Source organism: Pelodiscus sinensis, chromosome 13 (assembly GCF_052426305.1).
Source record: "Pelodiscus sinensis isolate ZL-2025 chromosome 13, ASM5242630v1, whole genome shotgun sequence".
NCBI lineage: Eukaryota > Metazoa > Chordata > Testudines > Trionychidae > Pelodiscus > Pelodiscus sinensis.
The window spans coordinates 33172168-33197365 of NC_143064.1; the positions used below are offsets into that span (position 1 = coordinate 33172168).

At 40.3% G+C, this 25198-nt stretch overlaps 1 protein-coding gene across 2 annotated transcripts; it reads left to right on the plus strand.

Moving 5' to 3' along the window:
• The first annotated feature begins 9942 nt into the window (after positions 1–9942).
• On the plus strand, positions 9943–21066 carry LOC149523661 (uncharacterized). Of its 2 annotated transcripts, none has more exons than XM_089781652.1 (4): positions 9943–10040; positions 15338–15531; positions 19173–19300; positions 20666–21066. In XM_089781652.1, the coding sequence occupies exons 2-4, from the start codon at positions 15393–15395 to the stop codon at positions 20831–20833; spliced, it is 435 nt and encodes a 144-aa protein (XP_089637778.1). In that variant the 5' UTR covers positions 9943–10040; positions 15338–15392; the 3' UTR covers positions 20834–21066. The 2 variants fall into 2 exon arrangements, with proteins under 2 accessions (XP_089637778.1, XP_089637777.1); XM_089781651.1 differs by lacking the exon at positions 9943–10040 and adding an exon at positions 13757–13952.
• Positions 21067–25198: the final 4132 nt, after the last annotated feature.

The window sequence follows — 25198 nt, forward strand, 5'->3', positions numbered from 1 at the left end:
ACTTAGTTAATACTAATGGTCTTGAAATTATTTGAAAATACAAAGTTCTCTGTATGTTATTTCCAATACTATTCCCCAAAGGTGAGAAAACAAATGTTAATTCCACCCTTACTGCACTATATGTTGTCATCATAGGGTGATTAATACAAATGATTTTTAATGTCCTGTCAGGACATTGAGGGGAAAAGGTGAGCATTTTCCTTAATATATTGAACCTGAGTATTTTTATAGCTCAAAACATTCATAAGAGACAGTAGTGATCTGTCAAATGTTACCAAAGCGGAAGTCATCATCAAGAGCTAGTTTAGTGCCAAAAAACTACAACAACATGGAACCTTGTTTTATTGATGGATAAATATCATTTTTCATTCTTTTGACTCAAATTAGGTGTGGTATCACTGCCACTGATTGTGACATTCTATTATCTATGGGTGGCGTATCCAAGAGGACTTATTCACTGATATTTAGCTCACCTACCTTAAGCTGGAACAATGCTGCTTATGTATGTTATGTAACTGGGGAACTGTTTAAACCAATATTTGTAACTTCTCATAATCCAATCTTGATGCCAAATGTCTAGTGCCTTCCTTTTAAACTTGTATTGTGTGAATGTTTGTTTGAAACAGCAACTAATTTTTTTAAAAATCAGTATAATAGAGGATACATCTTCTAATATTGTACTATAGTTTGCCCTTGTATAAGGATAATCTATCTAGCACGTCTTTATTGTCTTTTGTGTCTTCATTTCTAAGGGATATTTTTAATTGGCAAGAACAATATTTCATAATTTTTTGCTTTTAAGTCACTGGAAACATTTTTTACATATCCCTTTAGACACGTAACTATATTATATTTTCCTTGGGGAATAAAAGTTTAGGAACACACAAATATGAAAGCTGCCTTGCATTAACAAGTTTTCAACATATTGTTTTACCTGATTGAGCATCTGAATGCATTAGAAAGTTGATGAAAACAGCCAGCAGGTTGCTGGAAGTTTTCCTCTAGAAAAACAAAAGCTATGAACAAGAAAAGTTACAGGGACAGCAATGTGAGAGGAGTTCCTTCTTAAGTCAGCCACTGGAGTCATCTGTATCCTTCACTGTATCCTACACCAAAGTTGGTACTGTAATACTGGAAGACTTTAGTGTCTCAATAGCAAAAATGAATTTGACCATTATGATCCCCACATGTAAGTCGCCATAGAGTTGGCTTTTATTCACATTAAGTAACTGTTTCATACTTCATAGTTAATACCATGTATTTATAGGTCACTAAACTCAACATTAAAAAATTATTCTTCGCATTTATAGCAATTAAATACAGTTTAATAATTAATAACTGAGAAATTGAGCTTCCCAATGTGAGAGACTGCTGCTGTAGAGCCAGTCTCTTGAGGAATTCCCCCAGCAAAAAAAAAAAAAAAAAATCCGACTTTTTATTGCTTTCTTTATTGCTAATAAAGTATGAAATCAGAATACAATAAGATTTCCATATCACATTAATAACCTTCAGAATGCAACCAGACGGTGCTCTTTGAACAATTTGCTAACATAATATAAAATTGTTAATAATGGTATGAAGGTCACTAACATGGTGTTAAAGTTGGTGTAATGACAGCGACAAGCCTCGTTCCTTCAGCAAGAGGACTGATTAACTCACTAAATTTCAGAAGAGTAGTCGAGTTAGTCTTGCAGCACCTTAAAGACTATTTGTTTAAGTTTTTACATTCCTTAGTATTTGCAACCTGGGTATCATGCACCTGTGTCAAGCATACCACCGCCATGCAAGTGACGCAGTGCCATTACAGATGGGGGAGCATGTCAAAATAAGTCTTGAGCTCTACCAGCTTCATGGACTGAAGAACTCAATGTTTCGAAAGTTCCCTCTTCTCATAACTCATCTCCTCTTAATGTTACTGAAGTGCTGAGATCCTACAAGTCAAAGTCTCAGGACAAAAAGGAAGGGGAATGGAGTGGGTGGAAGGAAGTGTTTGAAGCAAAGAACTCTAGAACGAAAGAAAAGCCGGGACTGGATGGGAGACAGAGGAAGACACAAGGCCTGGAAGCAGAAGGTTGATATCACAGGAACCAACAGGAGAAGACAAAAGAACTAATGGAGCCCTGGCAATTGATGGGAATATTTCTACTCATTAAAAGATGGAAATAGCAGCGAGAAATGACTGTGGCCATGTCTACGATAGCAGATGGAAAGCACTGGCAGTTACAGTGCTGCTCAAGGGGCTCAGCAGCAAAAATTTTGTTGGATGTCCACACTGTCAGCCACCAGCACAGTAGTGTGAGCACACTTGTGGCACTTGCTGCTGCTTTTAGAACAGTGCATTCTGGGCAGTTCTCTCAGAGAGCACTTCTTCCTTTTCTGCTGCTGAGGTTTATGAGAAGGCAGAGGGTAGGCATCCAGCATCCTGGGTCCTGTCCCAACACCCATCATGCATTGCTTTACATCCCTACAGCCCCTGAGCTTCTGTCCATATTTGGCACCATCTTTCAATAGCTTCTGTGATGCATGCTCTGCATCAGTTGAGCTACTCCTGAAGCTGCAAAGCGATGATGATGAGTCCATGCAGCATTCATATGACACAAGATTACTAGTGGCATTTTCATAGGTGCTGACCACAGTGGAACACCACTTTTGGGCTCAGGAAACAAGCACTGGATGATGGAATCCCATTATCACGCAAGCCTGGGATGACAAGCAGTGACTGCAGAACTTTCAGATGACAGCCACTTCTATGGGACACTGCAGAGCTTATCCCCACCCTGCAGTGCAAGGACACATGAATGAGAGCTGCCCTGCCAGCGAAGATGCACATGGTGATTGCACTATGGAAGCTGGCTACTCCAAACAGCTTTTGCTAAGTCATCAATCAGGTTGGAGTGGGAAAGTTGACCATTGTACTTGTGCTGATGGAAATGTGCTAGACCATCAATCACATCCTGCTCTGAAAGACCACGACTAAGCAACATGCATGAAATTGTGGATAGCTTTGCTTGGAGGGGCTTCCCCACTTGTGGTGGGGCAGTAGATGGTACACACATTCTAATTCTGGCACCAGCCCACCTAGCCTCTGAATACATTAACCAAAAGGGGCATTGCTCCATGGTTCTGCAGGTACTTGTGGATCACTGTGAGCATTTCATGGCCATTAACACTGGCTGGTCCAGAAAGGTGCATGGTGCACACATCTTTTGACAGACCTCTTCAGGAACCTGCAAATTGGGACTTTCTTCCTGGAGCAGAAGTATAGAGGAAGGGGAAATACCCAGTGTGATTCTTGGAGTCCATCATCATCAACTATGGGCTCAACTCCCATTGATGTCCAATGCCTCCCTCACTATTTCCTTCTATCTTTCCCTGTCCAGCGTGGAGTGGCTTAGTTTCTGTAGACTAGCTCTGCACCAATCTACTATATCATCTATCCATTCTCTGTGGGGTCCGCCTCTCCTTTTCGGACTATCCATTATGCCAAATACCAGGGTCTTAACTTTTCGCTCATTGTTCATTCTGCAGATATACCCGAATAGCTGTAACTTCCGTTGTATAACCTTCTTCAGTAGGTTCTCTTTTGTCTGTATCTTCCTCTATAAGTCCTAGTTGGTGACCTTCTGCATTCATCCTATTATCAGGATCTTTCTATAACAACTCCTATCAAATGCCAATATCCTACTCTTTGAATATTTTCTTATCACCCATGTCTCACATCTGTATAACATGCTACTAAATACACGTTTTCAAGACGCGCAGCTTCATTCCTAAGCTACTCGCTTTACTTTTCCAGATCTTATCCATTGCCTCACTCTTGCTTTCACTGTTCTAGTAGCTATTTCCTTCTTAGTCTAGATCATACCTCCTGTTGCTCCCCAAATACATGAACTTCTCTACATTCTCTAGTTCGATCCCATCTACACTGATCTTCCTTCCTATTTCCTTATCCTGAAATATCATTGTCTTCGTTTTATCAATATTCATAATCAGTTCATACCGCTTCCCTTTCTCATTTAGTACATGCACAGTTCTTGCTAGCGTCTCTTCATCTTCCTCTATAATAACTATATCATCCGCAAACCTCAGGTTGTGAATTCTTATCCCATGCACCGATATCCCTTCTACCTCTTCCTTGATCTTGTCCATCGCTCTCTAGGTGTGTGAAGAAGATACTCAGCGATATCGGATCTCCTTGTCTCATACCTCTATTTATTCTAAACCAACTTCCCAACTCTCCACACGTTCTCACCACTGCCTCCGCATTATCATTGATATCCTTTAACAACCGTATCAGTCCCTGCCTACCCCTTAATGCCATATCTAATGAAGCCATACACAAGGAGCCTTGACAGCAGCAACGAGTGATTCAATAACAGACTGAACAGGTGCAGAATGACTGACACTGCTTTTGGCTGTTGGAAAGCCCGCTGGTGGTGTTTATGCAGGAAGCTGGATATGACTGATAACATCCCTATGGTTATTGCTTTGTGCTTTACCCTCTATAATGTGTGACGGGGTGGTGAAAGTTTCACTCAGGGTTGGACCGCTGAGGCTCAGCGCCTGGAAGTTGAGTTTAAACAGCTCAAGACCCGGGGTATAAGAGGAGCATAGGGCAGGTATGCTTTGAAGCAGCAATTTGATGCTAAAAGTCAGTAAAACTTCTTGTCATGCATGGTTGCTGAGGGGGGAGGGGAGATGCATGGAAAAGAGTTGTGACACGGAGTGCAGTGGGGAGGGCGGGTGCACAGGAGCACCTGCAGTGTGTCTGTTTACTGCTCCATAGTGTTTAGGAGCTGCTCCATGCTCTCCTTACATTTCCTACAGTTGCTGACCCTCCACGCCTTCAATTTTTTGTGTTCAGCAGCAAGATGACTCAGGATGTGTCTCAAATTCCTCTCTAGGCTTTCTTGGGCACTTCCTGTTCCTTTTCAGAGGCTCAGCAGGTGTTAGGACTTCAGACCAGCATTCCAACGTTGGCTCTATTAAGGCACAATTCCAACATGCCACACAGGGTCCATTGTTAACATTAGACATAGCGCGGTCCGAACCCCTTTGGACCACTTCATTTTACATACTTAGCACTGCCTGACTGTCCCAGAGCAATTGTACATAACGTACAGGAACTTCACCCTGTGGGAAGGGGAAAGATTTGAGGGAGATTACCAAGATGTAAAAGATTGCATCAATGGTCTAACTGCCCCTGTGCTAGTAGTAGCATCACACAGAACCAAAAAGCCTCCTTTCTGTAACTTACCTGCTCCTAGGAAGTTGCTTGAGCACATCCTGGGATCCAACCCTCTTACCAGGCACATCATCCACCACCTCCATGTGCTGTGAGTGGCTTGCCACATCCGAGGGACAAAACAGCTCCTGACTACAAGCATCTGAGGGTGCTGTATCCTCCTCTGGCTCCTGATCCCCCTACCCCTCAACACACTCAACCACAACTCCCTCCTCCTGCCTTGGTCCACTAGTGGATGCCCCCTGAGATATCCATGGGGGAATTCAGAGTGGAGGTGGGGGACACTTCCAAGTACATCACCTAGCTCTTTGTAGAACCTGCAGGTCATGGATGCAACACCAGAGTGGTGATTTGCTTCCTGCGCCTTGTGCTAGGCATTTCACAGCTCCTTCACTTCGACATGTACTGCAGTGCATCCCTGTCATGGCCCCTTTTGGTCATACATCTTGATGTGCCTGTGGGCATCATAATTCCTATGGCTGGAGTGTAACTGGAACTGGACAGCCTCCTCTCCCCAAACACTGAGGTACAGCACGTCGGCATGTCTTGAAGCAGGGGGTCTTCTGGTGTGTAGAGCAAGCATGGCCAGCTGGAGAGATGCACCAAATAAACAGGAAGGGGACTTTCACATTTCATAAAGAACGCAAAGGGGGCCTTTGAGGGTTAGTCACCTGAGAACAGGGCAATAGAGTTTCAGATGACCAGAGCTGCCAGATCAGGCATTGTGGGAAGGATGCTGGTGGCCAGTCATGATGGAATACTATGCCACTGTGTCCATACTGGCACTCCAGCTCTGTATCTAGAGTGCAGCAAGCTCTATACTTCCCACCAAAGTGGTGTACCTAGAGCGCACTGAGGAGCTACCTTGCCAGTGTGGACACCTCAAAAGTTAGTGCCAGGGGCTAGACGTAGCCTGTTTGTGTGTAATCCTGACTCTAGCAATGACCTGCTGCAGGATCTGGAACAAGCTTCTTTGTCTTTTGGGCTTCACTTTGTCATCTGTAAAACTGAAATAATATGTATGTATTTCCCAGGGGTGGAGAGAGTCTAAAGTTAATTAATACTAGTGAAATACTTTGAAATATTTTGATTGAAGGTGCTGAAGAAATGCAAACTATCATTCTAAAGAGGAAGCTATCAAGCTTTGAAAGATCTGCATAGCCAGGGAAACTAATTTCCAAGGGTTTCTATTTTATGGAATAAGAAATTATATAAGCTCTTTAAGATAGAGCCCATCTTGTTGTTCTATGTATAGGAGTAGAGCATAGTGGGGACTTTTTCCATGCCCAGAGTGCTATCACAATATTAAAAAAAACCCACTAATACAGTTCATTTTTAAAAACTTTTAAAGTTGTATTAGGAATTATCTTGTATACTAGAATGATGCTTTCCAATTTTTAGAACATTAGCTTTATTTTGTAAAATATGAGAACTTCTGGAAGTTCCAGAGAACTTAAAATCTAGGCCATTCTAAAATGCGTCATTGCTCATAGTAAGATAAATTTGATTGTCCTCATCTTTGTTAAGGCGCTAGATAAAAGTGTCAAGTGACCAACTCAAAAAATACTTAGAAAAGTCTGTGAGAATGGGTCTCGTTAAAGTGAGTCTGCCAGTAGATTCATTATGACATGATAGAGACCTACATTTTCAAAACTGCCCATTAAGAGCTGTCAAGCTGGACACTTAAAATAGACACATGCCAAATAAGCAGCTACACCTGAATTTCAGCATTCGACTCTTAGCACCTTTAGTTTCACCATGTGTAAAATGGGGCTTATCATACTCATTGCTCACTTTTGCAAATGCTTTTAGATCTTTTGCTGAATGGTGCTAAGGACAAAGTATTGTTTTTAATATTCTGCTTTTGTATTAGCAAAGTCTGTCGGGATTTCAGAGGTTAATTCATTCTTTTTTCAAGAAGTCCCAATACTACCAAACAGCTTAATAGCGCCAAGTTAAAGAGTGATGTGTTATTCAGTTATTAATGTGTTTTAATTATGAAATGGCTATTTGTTCTATTTGGCCATTGGCCTAAACAACCAAATGGCTAGATAATCTATAGGAAGTAGTGTGTTCTTTCCCACCAAATATAGCATTTTAAATATACTTTTTCAATGTAAAATGCTGGAATTATCCAAGGATTATTTTCACATTCCCCATACAAGGAGGTTATTGATAATATGGGCAAAAAACCCAAGTCCCTTCAGTATGTGCAGCCGGATGACCTGAATTTAAAACAAGCTAAAGGACTTGGATTTTCAGCAGTTAAGACAAACGATTTCTTACCTATGTGGATGTGTTTCCTTAACTGTACAATTTGTAATACCTGTAAACTAGTTGCTTTGTTGGTTCCATCAAAATCCCTTAATATGTTTTGTATATAACAATCAATTGGTATTTAATTCCCCACAATTTCTGCCATAGCCAATCTTAATTACATACTTAAACATAAAATTTGAAGTGCCACCAGAATTACTGTAAGTGTACAAGGCAGTTTTGTGTTTTCCTTATTAATGACAACAAGCAATGAAGCAGATAAATGCTTGAAAGGGAAAATCTGTGGTTATTTGATGGGGACATCCCCTAACTACAGGAGATTTGAGAAGATATCCCTTCAGATATACACATTTTCTGAAGAGCAGATGTGAAAGTAAGGGGGTACAACCTCAGTGCACAGCTCTGGCCAGAGCCAGCTGCACTCCAGTAAGAACCACCCAGAGCACACTCTTTAAAAAGCCAGAGGGTGGGCTGTTTAAAGAGCCAGCTACAGGGGACTGGAGTGTGCTCTTTAAAAAGCCATCTGGGACTTCCAGGGTGCACTCTTTAAAAAGCACTGTGTGAAGAGTGGCAGGGATGTGCCATTCTCCCCGCTGGGCTCCTGCAGGCTGGTGATGGCGATGCGCACAGTCTGGTGAGTCAGCAGCACTGCAGGCAGATTGAAGAGGCTGGCTGCTGGGCACTGTAGGAGAGCTGTGCTCTGGGCAGTGTATGTGCAGTCCCTGGCGTGCACTGTTGCCAGAGGCCCCTGGGAAAAAGCCAGAGGGTGTCACACTGCTGCCAGTTTCCCTGCAGCAGTGCCCACACAGACAGACCACATTCCCTTGTGGCAGTAAGTAAGGTAGTTAACCCAACTGCAGGGCTCCCTCCATACCACCAGCCTCCCTCACCTCCAGCCCCTTGCCCTGACTCCTGGGACTTTGCCCACATATCCCCTGCCTCCTGCCCTTCCCCCACATTCCCATCTCCCACTCCTGCCACTCACCCACACCCTCAGCCATCTGCTCTTCCCCCACCCTCCCTAGCTCCCAGCCCTCCTTGACTCTTGCAGCTCACCACTCACTACCAGCCCTCTGCCCTATGCCTTCCCACACCACACCCACTCCAAAGGGAATAAATCTGCATTGATAACAGAAAATCAGAGTTACTGCTTTCATTACATATATTTTACATTACATTACAAATCCTTCAGGGTTCAGTTTTTACTTCTTGTCAGGTGGAAAAGGTTCACTTCTAGTCTGATGCGAAGTAACCGTACTGCCTGGGCCTCACTCAAATGGATGGTAAATGTGGATCTTCTTGTTGAAGCAAAGCATGTTTATACATGGAATAGAAAACTATTAGGACAACCTCTCCCACCCTTACTAAATTAGTCTGTGTCAGGTGCACAATTTACAGTAGAAAGTAATTGAAAAAAATGCCTCCTAAGATACACGCCCTCCCCCTAAGGAGTTAAAATAGTACGGTAGCTGTAAGAAATTTAAGTTACTTTCACCACTGCTGAAGAGTGAACTCTTGAGCGGTGCAAACTCTTTGAAGGAAGGAAAGTCTCTAACTCACATGATCTCTTTGAAACCCTCAAGGTGAAGAGTGGGTCTTTGAAGCAAGAACTCCAACAAGGAAGACCAAATGTGCATTATCAAAATCTTACTAATTTAAAGGAAAATTGCAGTGATTTACTCTAATGCCTTAATTAGCTAAATAAATATTTACCATACAAGTATACATTCCAAGAGGGGAAAAAATCTTCATTGGAATGAGTTGACTGTGAAAGACTATTTCAATGAAGCCACCTAATATCCCCAAGAAAAACATATTACACTCAAACAGAAACTTCACCACTTTGTAGAAAAACCCCAAACATTAAAAAGTATAAAATTAACAAGTAAGAAATTTCAGCTATTTCCCACTGCCATATAATCCTCATCACATGATCACACCACTTCATTTACACTGCCTAAGTCATCCTGAACTTTGCTCCCTGAAATACTTGCAACGGTCAAAATAACAAAAGCCAGAAACAAATCAGTAAACCTGAAAAGGGGGAGGGGGAACTTCAGCCCCATCACACAAATATCTGTCCACATCATGCACGTATCACACCATGGTCAGATTAGCAGTCTGGAACTTGGTTTAGCTCAGTGGCCTCTCCACAGTCTTGTGTTGTATAACATCAAGGAGGAGATCTGAGATCACTTCTCAGTCCCACCCTCATTTCTGACACAGGTTGCCAACAACATCTAGTCCACATTACCACCTCAGCTAGACAAGTAGTGGCTCCAGTGTTCTGTGAGTAGGAGAGGGAGTTATGTGATGCCAAAGGGTTCCAGCTGGGAGCAGCAGAACCTTGAGCTATCTACTCAGCATTTCCATGGCAACATAGCAATTATTTTTTTCTAGTGAGTGACAGCTCCCTAGTTTCTTTTCAGAGCTGGAAGCTAGACCAGGAGGTTTGAACTCACTGGGGAGGTATCGCCAGTGTTGCCAACTGTCATGCCTATATATGACACATCTCAAGGTATTGTTTATTTTCAAGCCCCAACTCTTGGAATCCTGTGATTAAATGATAATTCCAGTTTTCATTTTAACAAATCTAGTCCTCATGGTTGTGAAGAAAAGCATGAAAACATGGGCTGTCTGCAACCTAAAGGCTCAGAAAGCAGAAGGCACACTAAAACCTCTAATTTAAAAAAAATCTTATGATTTTTCAAGTCCGTCTCATGACTTAAGGGAGGCCCAACTCTTGATTTTTTTTAAAAGAAAAACTAAGTAGGGTTACATTGGAATTTTCCCACAGCCCAGTTCAGAGTTTTCACTTAAATCTCTCCACTTAAAACTTCATATGGAGAGACAATAAAGCAATGGCTATTGGACGTTCCCTCAAAAGTCTCATGAGATATCATGAGGTGGTCCCCTGCGTGATCTGATTCCTTGTGAGAGGAAAATATTGATGGGTTTGGATCTAAACATATGTATATGGTTAATCTCCTATATTATAACTCTAACCAATGTTTCTTGAATATTCTTAATTATACAAATGTATCTATTGTGAATTATACTAACCATGTACCCAGTGCTCCCCTTTTGCTCCCTGGAATACTAATGACAACTATTATTATCAATGGACTCTGATTATGATAATCACTTAATGATTTTAAATCAAATGTTCAAATTCCCATAGACTTAATGGATAATTTATAGCCTCAAGCAATTGCATACAAAATTTAATGGGACACATACAGTTTAAAATTGTATATTTAAAATGTATTTGCATTCCTATGTTACTAATATTTAAGATTTAACAAAATATTCAAATCTAATTTATTTTTCAAGGATAATGTTAGTTTATTGCATTGTACAATGAAAATCAGCTAATTAGTGTGTTAGCATAGTCTGGGATTGTAGTATTTAAAATATTATTTCCTTTAGAGGTCTCTTCTTGTTTTATTGTAAACATCTCTATTTGTTTTACAGCAGGGTTATTAAAATTGTTTTTACAATTATTCAGAGCACCAACTCTGAGCTGACAGCATCCTTCACCAGATATACTGTCTACATGTACAAAGCCTTATCACTGTTGCCCACTTAGATGCTAAATGAAAAAAGGCATCCTAGAAAACAACCAGAACTGCACAGTTATGGTCCTTTATCATAAAACTCAGAATAAAAAAAGGCCTATTAAGTTATCAGATCCACACATGCAGTCAGTCGTGGTACACATGACAAAGATACTGATAAAAAGTGAACCACAGAGACAGGTGGAAGTTTCCATTCATGCTCAGCATTCTATAACCACTTTGTATTCACCAGGTATAAAGTTTACAATAAAAGCAAAACAATCAGGGAAGGTACAGTACGCAACAGAATAATGTTATTTTACACGATTGTTTCCAAGAGCTCTCAGTATTTTTGCCTTGCTGATGCAGGGTTACAAAGCCTTTATGGAAAAGTTTGTCATAAAATACTGTTTCTATTGGTCAGCGGCACAAAAAATGAGAGTAAACAGGCTTTGCACAGATGAACAGAAGGGCTGCTAGACTAAAGGGAAAGACTCCCTCCAGATCAGTGAGGAGCAGCTCAGTAGTCATTCCACTGTCACACAGTTGCTAGCAGCAGTATTCGCTGCCTCTAAATTAAGCACATATAGAGGAACAGCAATTAGCCAATGGATCTGCAAAGTGGCAGGCTCACTGTACACTCCCAGCCTGCTTTGCCAAAAGTCCTAGAGCCCCTTCCATAATGCTATGTAGGGCTCACAGAAGAGGAGAAGAGCAACATAGAATGCAAAGGATATGGCAGCGGTCCCCAACCACTGGGCCATGGACCAGTGCCGGGCCACAGCACAATACTAGGCCACGCCTATGCCTTGATGATTGGCTCACCAAGAATGTCGTCACTTAGCCAATGACTGTGCTATTAGCACTTTAAATTGGACAGCGGTAACTGTGTCTAGTCACTTCCATTGAATACAACAGCTAAGAGTTGATCAAGCAAACTTCCATGGATGACTTTTTTAGAAAGAGTGTTTCTGCAAAAAAGACAATGACACTCCGAAGGATAAAGAGGAGAACATTGTAGACTGTGTACAATGTAGAGGATATACAATGCCATGAAAATGAGAAAAAACAAAGAAAAGAAACATTCAATCACAAGTATGGTTTTATTTCATGTGGCAATTCACAGGCTCCAAAAGCGTTGAGTGTTATATGTGCTCAAACACTGTTCAATGAAGCAATGAAACTTTCAAAGCTAATTTGGCACTAGGCTATGTCTAGACTATGCTGAAGTTTTGAAAGAGGACTTCCAATCTCACTTTTGAAAGCGGGATGAGGTTTACATGGCTTTTTGAAAAAGGGGGGCTTGCCGAAAAAACTGAGATAGGAAGAAGATATGCAAATTCCCTCTTTCAAAACTTCAGCATAGTCTAGACAAACCCTTAGAGTCTAAGCATCCTGCTCTCAAAGAAAAACTTTCTTTGAACAGAAAAAAGCTAATCTGAAGGACAAAAACAATTATTTTGCAATACCATGTTTGTGCCCTCAAAAATGGCTGCTTTGAAGGTGTCATTTCTAGTAATTCACTGAATTGCCAAAGCTAAAAAGCCTTTTACAATTGGTGAAGAGCTGATTCTTCCTGCTGCACAAGATATCTGCCATGAGCTGTTTGAGGGAAAACAGCAGCTTGAAAAGTAGGACAAGTTCCTCTTTCCAAAAACACTGTTGCCAGGAGGATTGACGAAATAGCTGAGGATATCGAGGAGAAGTAGCCGGAGAGGATGAATGGATCTCCGTGGTTTTCAATTCAGATGGATGAGTCAACAGATATTGAAAACAAGGCAATGCTGTTAGTGTATGTACATTATATTTTTAAGATGACTTGCAAGAAGATTTACTGTGTGCACTTCCCTGGCCTACCACCACAACAGGAGCAGAAATCTTCAGTGTTTTGGACAGTTACTTTTCAGGCAGGCTCAACTCAATTGTGTTAGAGTTTGTACTGATGGCACTATCTTGATTACTGGATGGCTTTCTGATTTCACAACCAGGGTAAAAAGTGAATGTGAGTCTACCCACTGGGTAAATTCATTGTGACATTACATACATTACATTGTGACATGTTTTGCATGACATGATCCGTACCATTAATTATATCAAAATGCAACTAACTCAGTATAACTAGCTTGTGGCAGGCAAAAAACCTGAATGATCCCACTGATGTGATCCCACTGATGTGATCTTATCAGTAAGTCATACATTTTCATGCTGTTTAGCTAGACTAGTAGCTAGTGATACCTTGTGCATGATTTTTAACAGTGGTGGAAAGAAAATACTTTGGGTTGCGAGGGATGTGTTATGTATGAATTTTTAAGGTGGAAAGTGAATACTTTGTGAGGGAATAATAGTTTAAAAAAATCTGTTACAATGACATGTATTGTGCATACAGATGCAATGTAAATCAATATGTAACCTCTTAAAATTAATTACCATGATGCATATACAAATAAAATGTTTCTATATTGGTCCACCAAAAGTTTTTGAATAAGTTTGCCAGTCTACGGTATAAAAAAGGTTGGAAATCACTGGGATATGGATTATCTCTGGACTCTCTCTCTATGCATTAGCTCACACCCCACACCTGTCACAATGGAATTATAGCACTTTGATTTTGCTCAGGTTCTTCTTCTGTGCCCAGAGAGATGGTAGGCAGCATCTCAATCATCATAAGCCGCCATCTCAAATTGGGGGAAAAAATGTTATCAGAAAAGTTGCTCATAACATCATAAAAAAGCACTGTGTCATCATATGGTGATGTAATAATGTTGCACGTGTCAGATAAACTGCCTACATTTTTTAAAACTTGACATGTATGTCACTAGATACTAGGCTATCGGCCAGGAAGAAACATATGAATAAATGGAGAACCCAGAAAAGTAAGTACGAACAAGAAATATTTTCCTTTTTCATATTAAATTAAGAAACACTTTATTTATTAGTGTTTTCATTTGCAGATTAAAGTTTCACTCTTTGCTACTAGGGAACATGGCAAAAGATAACGTGCACATGATGTATTCATTATCTCTGAAGAAGTTATGAATATTTCAATAGAAAAATATATGGTGTGTATTCATTAGAAGTACATATGCTTACAAACAGCCCATTATGTGAGTGCTGCACAAGGTTAATTAAAACATAGATTAGAACCATGAAATGTCCCTAATCAGATAGACCCATAAATTCCATTCTACTATTTCAAATTCCATTGAAGTCAATGGGAAAGGTAGGGTTAGAGCAGGATATATCTCACCAAAATTTAATGAAATTCCATGGTGCATTCTCAAGGAAAATTTCTAGAAGTATATATTCAAATACAAAAAAACCTCACGTCAGAGCCGAGGTTTCTCAAGTGTATTTCCCTTATAACTATGCACATACTAAAAAGCAAGGAAATTGCAAGTTAAGGCAACATTCCCACCCCACACAATACCATTTGCCAAGAATTAGCTCATTCCCACCTATACACTAACTCCCTTATCTAACAGACTCACTTTCAATTCTCCAATGTTACCACGCTCAACACTTCCCCTCGTTCCCCCGCAAAGAACTGGAAACCCCACTGTGATGAACCATCTTATTATTTAATCATTTAGGGCTCATCTGTGCCATTTAAGCATAGTCACACAAAGCTATCCCATCCCAGTGAAACCACCAGTAGGCATGTAATCTTAAGCAGGCAGACTTCTTCCTATCACTCCCAGGCTGGCAGTGGTTGCACAGTCATTAATACAACCCTTTGTAAGGAACAGCTTACTCTCCCCCTGCACACAGCCAGCCAACTGCACTAACAGGTGGATTCAGTGCTCAGAGCATTAGTGCCATTCTCTTCCCAAGCATTTAAGGGAGTCTGGAGGGTCAGATTCTGCCCATACAAGAGGGTGGAAGTGGAGGCCCTGTACACCTTCTCTTTTATTATGCACCTGCACATAGACCAGGAAGTCTCAGACCCCTAATGGCAATTTTAATATTGAAATTATAAGCCAAGCATCGTTATGTACTTCCATGGCCTTTGGATCAGGCCCTAAAATGTTCCCACTTCTTCTCTTGGTTTCTATAATGAACTTCTGTGATAAAAATTCCTAAGCAGACTCAATTTCATTCCGTCAGATACTATATGCATTTCAAATCAGAACCATGCCAGTGTTTAGCGAATCAACTGAAAAGGGAAGTATTCGAAATTTTTCAGTAATAAGGCCTTTTCTAAGAAAATGTAACAATCATTTCAAACTAAAGACTTTAGTCACACACTGTTCTTTTCCAGACACAATGATGAACTGTATGAAACTGACTTGGATGAAGAAATCCTTCCTGAAGGAATGATGTTAAAAATGAATGAAGACAGTGATTCTGGTGAAAGAGATAAATGTTTTGATAGATCTGATACTGCACATTCTGCAACCAAGTTTGATCCTTCTGAAAAGCCATCTGTTCACCAAGAAATGGCTGAGAAAGCATGTATGAAATCTATTAAGCTGTTCACTTATCACAGTCTAAGCTAAAATGTAATGTTAGAAAAAGGAAATGCTAGCAAATAAACTGAATTTTCCAAGTATTCACTATTCTGCTGTAAATTTCCCCATGAAATCAAAGAAGGTTTTGCTTGTGTGAAGACAGCAGGATAGAACACTATAGTCTGTATCCTAAGTAGTTAAGATTAGATGTTCTATAAAACATGCAAGTACAAACCTTGTAAATGTTGTTCATTGACATCTTTGGTCCACCTGGATCCCATTTATGATGCAGCCGCACATCTTGTATAAGAGTTCAGAAGTTCTTGCATAAGAGTTCAGCTAAGAGTCAATTTGAACATGGACTGCCGACTTGATCTTCTAAGTTTGGCATCTACTCTAGATGTCACACTAGTGGTAAATGGTTGCTCAATGTGCATACTGAGGACCACATGGACATTTTGTGGAGCACCAATGATTGGACTCTGCTGAAGCATGCTGCCAAAGTAGCTTGGGCCCTGGTAGGAGTAAAGAGTTACCTAGCTTGGTGGCAGAAATTATTGATGTAAGAAATCTTTATATACTCATTTTTTTGAGAAAAAATGGCTCTTGCTCAAAAAGGGTTTTTTGTACAAAAAGGAGCCATCTACACAGCTCTTTTTTTGCAAAAGGGATCCGAAGAGGAAAGGCAAATGAGTGTGACATATGCAAATGAGCATTATTTGCATTTCTGCTTGCAGAAGACGCTTGTAGTATAGACTCAGCCTATATGCTAAAGTGTGTGGCATCAGAAATGCCACTAATTGATAAATGAGGGAGGGAGCAAGAAGCCAGAGGTTCAAAAGGAGGCTCCATAAGTGAAGAAAGTCCCAAGAAGGTGGTATTTGTGGTATTTCCCTAATCCATGGATATGTACCTTTAAGAAATGAGTTGCATGAGAAATTCCAAAGAAGCTTGGAAAGGAGGATGAAAGGCTGAGATCACAGCTGAAGAGTTGTCTGAGTAGCCTTGATTCGGAGAGCAGCAGGAGTGCCTGACTACTCCAACAGTTGAGCTTGGAAGGTTTTGTTCTTCTTAGGGGAGTAAAGAGCTCTGCGTCACAAGAGCTCCCAACATTAGGTCAGGTAGGTCAGAGTCTGACTTGGGTCTTCTAGAGAGGACAAGGTAAGTGAGGTGATATCTTTGATGGACAAATGTCTATTGATGAGAAGGACAAGCTTTTGAACTACACAGAGCTCTTCCTCAGATCTAGGACAGGTACTTAGAGCATTAGAGCTAAATGCAGATTGTTTAGCACAGAGATGTGCAATAATTTTTGATTGGGGAGGGGTGGGTATTAAAAGTGTTTGGTAAGTGGTCAGGGGCTGCATTTTTCCATATTATTAATGAAGGCAGCGTGGGGTCTGGGAGGGAGGTTGGGTGTGAAGGGAGTTTGTGGTAGGGGACTGGAGTGGAAGAAATGGGTGCAAGAGATGATTGTGACCTGGAGAAGGGATGCAGGAGTGGGTGCAGGATCTGGGAGGGGATTGAGACCTGGGGTAGTAGTGCAGGGATTTGGGTTGTCGTTAGGAGAAGGGGATTGAGAGGGAGTATCGGTGCAGGAACAGAGGTGGAGAGAAGTTGGGCTGTGACCTGGGACAGAGATGCAGGAGGAAGGGGTTGAGGTTCCAGGTGCAGACTCTGGCCAGGAGATGCTTACTTCAGGCAGCTCCCAGCCAGCAGCCCAGTGGAACCCTGAAGCAGGCTCCCTGCTTTCCATACCCCTGCATACCAAACAAAGCAGCCAGCTCTGGGGATGAGGTGCCCAGAGGGGTTCTTTGCATGGTGCCTGCAGCACTGCAAACTTGGGCTGGGCAGCTCCCATTGGCCAGTTTCTTGTGGCTTTGTGGGAAAGATCCAGCCCGTTGGGCCATATTTTGCCCACCACTGGTTTAGCATAAGGTTAAGTAGCCTGTTAACACTCTTCAGTCATAGGACAAAAAAAAGAGATTAGCGGGCTACAGCTTGTTCACATGAGTCATAAATCCAATAAGTGCATTAAAACGATGATTTGTAGTATGTATAAAGTTAAGGGTGTAAGTTCCCCAAGGTCATCTTTTGAAGAAGTTGTCCAGGTTTCCTTTGAGGATGAGCACCATGCAGCTATAAAGTGATAATTTTATGAAGAACGTTCACCATCAAGTGATGTGCTGATTTTGTCTTTAAGCATTTTTCCATGTGAGCTCTCTCAAGAGTATAATTGCGGGTTTCACAAGACAGTTGTTAAGAAACTGGCTTCTGATTATGAGGTTGCTGAGTTTGGGAAATGCAGGTAAGATTTCTTTCAGGACATGGTCTATATTAAGCATAGTTTGTAATTGTTTAAGGATATCCCATATTGGTTCCAATGTGAAGAGGCAGTTGACAACTAAGATTGTGGAACTGAAATGTATTTATTTTCTGTATTGAAAAAGGTTCTCCTGAGTGTATTTGGATGGCTCATTCCAAAATGTGATCTCTCTGTATGGTGATGTGTCCTGGTTTGGTGAAGGCAGTTCTAAATATGTTAAGGTTTGTACCCTGAACATTTTCTTATGGTCATTTTCAATGGTGGCTGAATGCCTGGTGGTAGATAACAGATTTCTTGGAGTGTTTGAGGGGATTACTGGATCTATGAAGGTAGGTGTGGTGATCCATGGGTTTCTTGTATTTAGTTATAGAGATCCATTGCTGAAGCTGACCCTGATGCTCAGGAAATTGAGGTTGCTGTGGGAGTGTTCGAGAGTTTGGTGAATTGGGTGTTCAAGTTGTGGTGGAAGTGTAGGAGGGAGTTCAAGTTTCAGAGATTTTTCCATTAAAAAGAGTTAGTCTACGTCCTCTGGATCTGAGTGTACTTCTTAAAAGCACTGCAGACGGCACACTTTGAGACCACACGAGAATCCCTGAAACAAAAAAGCCAAGGATCGTATCCATCGGTAAAGGGAATGACTTTCCTGCAGGATGGTAACTGACTAGCCTCACTGAAGAAAGAAAAGGAAGGAAAAGAAATGAACATTTTGTTGCTTTTTAATTTCTTTATTTTTATTTTAAACTACGTATCTAAACTAAATAACCAAATAACAAGACTAATAATCAATAGCCAACCTCAATGACTGACTAAATGGGACACAATGTTCCACTGTCAAATTGTGTTAGAAGGGATTGAGGATGAAATAGGCCATATAGCAACCCGTTTATGCCAAATAGGCAGGTCTGCAGGCATAAAGAGTGCATGCACGACCCTTATTAGTTCACACTTTTGAACTCTTGTGCCAAGATGCTGCCACACCATGATTGGGTGCCTCAAATAGGAATGGAACTAAGGAGAAAAGTTGTTTGGTTGGTTACTTTTAAACAGATTTTAAAAAATTGCACCTCTTGCCTCCTCACTCCACAGTGAGACTTACCCCACTCATCAGTTCAATAATCTTCTGAAGCACAAACCTGGCAATGTTTTCAGAAACTGCCAATATAATTATAGGTTTCTCAGTCTCTTCATTTCAACAACACTGCACGACCATTTCTCCTGTGGTGATCACCTTGAGCTGAAAACTTGGTTGTAAGTTCTGTCTGATGGTAACAGAAACATTAATTTGTTAATTGCCTAATGAATTTGTTACTGGCTTTTAGTCCTAGATTCAGTTTTTGGTGAACTGCCTCCAAAATCACTCATCAAGACCAATCTTCTCTTCACAAAGCCTACACGTCCTAAACAAAGACCACAAACAAAGTGGTACCCATTTTTTATCAGCAAAAAGGTAAGCATCTGACAACTAAACTATGGAGTAAGTATAGGGAAAGAAATTTTGTTGGTTGTTTTTCCTTTATTTCTATAGCAAATTAGAAACCCAATGAAATGCAGACACAATTGTGGCCATTTTAAGCGACATTGTAAGCTTTTAAAATTGAAGATCAAACTTCTGGTTTTCAGAGAGCATTTCTTCCTGAAAAATCATACTCCTTTCAGGTGTCAAACTGGACTGTTAAGATTTAAAACCTTTGAAAATCTGAGTCTTTGAATGTAAATACAGCCCATGGGCCAGATCCAGTCTGCAGCCGAGCAGGAGCCTTGAGCAGGCTTCCTGCTTTCTGGGCTGTGCTTGTAGCACAAGCAGCGTGTGCAGGACACACACTTCCTCCTGCTCCCGGTGCCCATGGCACATAGAGAACACATGAGCCCCATAGAAGCTAAGAAACACCAAAAATGCCTTGTAGAATGTGTAACTTTGTAGAAGACTTAGTAGTTATTTGAAAGCCATTATATTTCATTACAAATATGCAGAAATGCTGTTAAGTGTTCTCACCGATGGAAAAAACGATGTCAATAACAGTAAAAATTGTCTTAAACAACTGAAGAGGTCAACAGAAGATGATTTCTTAGAACACGTCAGGTTTAACCTAACAGTGAACAAAAGCATACAGGAAATCCTAGAGATGTTTGAAAATGGTTGTCTAAGTTCAGACATTGGGGTTATCAACAGGTTCTTACTGCAGTTGTACATGTATATACTAATTGTAATTCAGCTGCTTTTGTTGTAGCCTTGCAAAACTCTACCTATCTTGTAGCAATTAACCCTTTTTGACTGACTAAACTATGGCATTTTTTTCAATTCGCATTAAAAGTGTGTGATTCTTTTGTGCCTGGTAAATAATCATAACAATTTTGCAAGAGCTAGGTCAGGTGCACTAACTACTTTTATAATTCCCAGCTAAGTCTTAGAACTACCCATTCAAGCTGGCACAGTAAAACCCTTGAAACTAGCTAATGCTGATCAGATATTTCACATAAAGGTCAATGAAACCCTGCTGTATGGCATTTCTACTGTAATCACAGGGTTCAGGTTAATATATATATAGTCCTTAACATAAATAAATAAATAAAGACAGCATACGAAGGACTTCCAAGAGCGCATGTAGGTATCGTCATATGCATTCAATTCTGGGTATATTTTGATATTTCTTTGCCCATGGGGGTGTGTGTGTGTGTGTGTGGTGGGATTAACCACTTGTATATTAAGCCTGTGATTTATGCCTATGATTATTGAATTAACAACAGTGGGTGCCTCTCAAGTGTGATTATATGTACTATATTCCTAATAGGCTTTTCTCTCTGGTAATTTAAGCCTGTTGCAACTGATGGAGGGACACATCAAGAAGTGAATGCTGATGACCTGGAAAAGAATGATCAACATAAAAATGTGAGAAAACGTTTTATGCGAATTGGTGGGCTGCTGGCAATGCCTGTGCCTGTGCCAGGCCCACTCTTCACCAATGAGGAACAGTTACTGTGAGCAAGACTCTCAGCAGTGCAGGCACACTTCACTCATTTAGGCTGCATTGGACTCTGCTTCAGCGTGGACAATAAACCCAAAATCCAAGTGGTGACTCTGAGGAACATTAACTTCATTGTGCGCCCTGCTTGGTTGCTATTTTCTAAGCACTGTTCTTCTGCAATGTTACCTGCTGTGGAACTCTGACAAGACCCCATTTAGTTGTGATATAAAGAAGCTGACAAATTCTTTTCCTTGTGGTAGTTTTATGTCACATTATTTGTTAAGCACTAGCATTGTATAGGAAGCTGTACAAGCCACAGAAGAGGACACAGAGTCCTTGTTCCCAAAAGATCTTATACTCTAAATAGACAAACAAAAACTCACTGGGAGATAACAGTATTTCTATCTCAAAAGATATTTTGTGTGGAAGACATCATTGTTACTAGCATGAGTTAGTTATTATTTAATGCCTTCATTTCACCTCCGCTGAAGAAATGTGTTATTGGAGCCCAATTTCCATAGGTGGACACGACAGGATGTCCAAATCCAATGTTTGGATGTTAAAACCAGCACATAGGTGCATAAATTCCTGTTTACAACCTCAGTGGTTATAGAACTAGGACAGGTTTGAGATTTGCACTCCCTTGTAAATGTACATATACTTGACAATGGGAATTTTGGGAACACAACACTAGAGGAAAATGGATCTCAAATATCCCTTCATTAATAGTAAGATTCGTTGAATAGAAGAATTTTAGTGTAAATCTAATATAACTATCTCCCTGAACACAATTTGTGGTGGACTGCATGTAGTATGTTTTCCCACTTCAGTATTAGACTTCATTCAACAGAACATTGGAAATTGTGACTTTCATTATGATCTCACATAGAAACTAGTTGCAAGAGGGGTAGATTGTCTTTGAAGAAAATGAGAAGATAAACCTTTTGGAGTCAGATTATATGGAGCTGGGGGTAGAAAAAGAAGTGAACTAAAAAGTAAATACAGTAGAACCTCAGCGTTACAAAACTGACTGGTCAACCATACACCTCATTTGGAACCACTATTATGTGGTTCATTATCAAAAAGTGTAACATTTTAATGCATGAATGATATAAGAACATCCCCAGATTTCTGCAAAAGACAAATTATGATGTTGTCAGTTGTTAACATTTGTAACAAACATTGAAATGAAAAATGCTGTTACCAGCCATCTTTCAGAATCATTGCAGCCTCCTTCAGGAGGTTCAGAAATGACTGACCTTATTAGTCCTATTTTAACTGTCTACACTGGGAGTTTTGTATGTAGAGGAGTTGGAGGACTACAACCATAGATTGTGTCTGATCCACAGTGGATGGAAAGGGACTTTTTTCCTTAACTATCAGCAAACTGAGCAGCACAAAATTCATTCACTTTGCTTTAATTAAGCAGTGACAGTTGAATGTCTCATGAAATCTCAAGCTTTCATGAAAGAAAATCTAACCTTGAATTGCTATACGGTAAAACAGCTCCATAGATTACATTTTCTCTTTTGAAATCATTATTCTTTCAATCCTGTAAGAGTCACTAGGTGTTTTCTATTCTCCCCCATACACACACCCTTTATCTGTATCCTGAAAAGATTACCTGCAATGGAAAAAACTTGTTAGTACTTTTTTTCTTCATTATGATGTCAAAAGAAAGGTCTTTTCAGAAGGGCTTTTAGGTGCATTTTTGCTTGGTTTTTACATTATAAATTGGATGAGCTTGAATTCATTATTTAGACAATGGTGGTGTTCAAATTATGCTAGGTTCTTCCCCAACTGGAGCAAGTCAGGAACTGGCATTTCTGTCCAGCAGAGCACTCCAATATTTTTATCATTTTTCATTCTGATCTGGAATGAAAAGTCAGCATTTTCAAATTACCCACACAATGAAAATTAAAAAAAAAATCAATTCAGGACCATTAGACATTCTACAATGCAATTAAAAAGTTCAAATGAAATTGACTTTTACCCCACCTTCACATGTTTTGTTAAAATCAGCGTACCACAAAATGCTTTGATTTCAACAAAAGTGCACTTTTCAGTGGAAAGCTGTTCCACTTACATTGCTTGACCAGCTGTAACCAAACACAGCTGAAGGCAGGCCCAAATCCAAAGAGCTTTCAGTTTAAAACTGGAGCCAGCAGGGCAAGGGGAGGACTGAGTGTGTGGGAGCTAGTAAGCCCCAGGCCTGCATGCAGGGTTTCCCCTGAGAACTGGCCTCTAGGGACCCTGACGGCAGGATCCCTTAGCTGGGTTTTATGTATCCACTGTTGATTCCCAGTTTGTGGAGTTTGCTGGGAGGCTTCCCCAGCCAGGCTGAGTTGGCTCTCCAGCTCCCTGGGTGAGACCAGTCACAGCATGGTCAGCTCTGCTCTAATGGCGAGTTCAGGGCTGCTGCCTGCTGTGTGGGTCTGAATGCTGGGCTAGGAGATTATAGTTTGAATTTTGGTGCAGTTGTGTGGCCTGCAACTTGAGCCCTGCACCCCTTCGCAGTGAGGGGAAATTCTGGGACTGAAGCAGCCTGGTTCCTGCCTGAAGAGGATCCCTGCCAGAAGAGACCAGCCCCTCTGCAGTGACTGAGTCATCTCTCAACCTGAGGCTCATTCATGGATTTATTTGGCGGTGCCTCCACCAGGGTTAAACTGGAATTACCTTCAAGGCAATGGTTGCAGACTGTACGTTTAGATTTTGCCTTCTTTATCTTTCCTTGGTGACTCATTGGAGCTCTTGCCTGATAAGATACAAGTGAATGGAGCCTGAGCAACAGGAGAAAGGGCTTGGGTCAGACTTAAACCTCTGAAAGTAGCTCATTTTTGTTCCCTACTAAAACACCTGACAAAACACTTTGAAAAAATACTTGAGGGAAAAGATATTCACAACCTCTAAAACTGAGAGCAGAGAAAGCTCCTTTTCTAGCTCTCTTGACAAGGGAAGGGGAAAAAACTGTCCTTCATTACAATTCTGTAATTAAAAAACCCTAAATCCTTTCAAGATTTCCTCTAGATTGTGAAATAAACTAAAAAGGGCACAATACCATTTGTTTGTTTTGCAGGCCGCCTTACTAAACCAAAGGAGTAACTACAGGTTTTGTGCAGTTAATTAACTAATAAATTATCTTAAAACTGTCACCTCTCATTTTTAACACATTCATTTTCAGAAAGTGTAATTTGCTGATGCATGAATAAATTATATCATTCCCCACAAATCTATGAATGGCACACCTTAACTAAACTTGGCCTTTTCTGAAATTTGGGACCAATGTCTTGACAGAAAAAAGACTTATGTACTTGCAGTAGATTTTCACTATTGCATATGTTCATTCAAAAACATTTCTCAGCTGTCTGTTGGGCAACTATTCAACACTTCTGATGATTTCAGTCCAGTGTACAAAGAAAATCAATATCAGGGTACACACTGTCAGTATGGAGAGCTGTTTAATCTATCCCATGGCAAAGAGATTCTAGTATCATGCCATTCTTAATAGAAATAATTACAATGAGATGTTCTCCATTGCCCATTTAGTTTCTCCAAATTAATGAAAACCTCTGGGATCTTCCATTAAGACAGTTGGACAGAAATTAATAGTCTATTTCATAATCTGTGCTTTTAAAAAATCTAAATAAAATATTTCACACTCATAAAGTGCCATATTTTAAAAAAAACCTTCATTTTAATATACTTTGAATACAATAATTCAAATTCCATAATGAAGTGAAAGTTACGGAGCAAAGAGTGCAGTATTTTCAAGGATACATGAATACAAACTGGAATTCATTTAGAAAAGTTCATCTATCAGTTATTTACTTCTAACTAACTCTCCGAATTGGACTACTCATTGCATGAATGATTTGTCTGCATTTCCCTTTAATAATATTCTCACTCTCTTTATGATGTCATCTACCAAGCTTTAACAGTCTAACACCATAAGATCCAGCTACAGGGGATATGGCCACAGCACGAGAGTAAGTTCTTGTGAATATTAGGTTGAGACAAAAATGTCCGAGTGATGAAACTTGTCTTGATTCAGGATTAATGTCTGGGATTTTTGAGGTGTTTTTCCTCACATAAAGTCAGAGATTTTAGATAAAACACATTTAAAACGTGTGTTGAAAATGGCAAGAAGAAATTACTCTGATGTTACTTACCCCTTTTGATCCAAGCAGTTAACCATTATTTGGGGTCTTCTAAGTTGTTCCATTTAGAAAAAGAAATTGATGATTGAGTCAAGTATTTTCTGGTACTAAGTACCTTTTAATTCATGACTGAAGGACAGTTAGAGTCCAATATTTTGATATATTCTGCAATTCACATCCCCATAGTCCTCATGATGATGCAGTGTAGACAGATCCTCAGTCTGT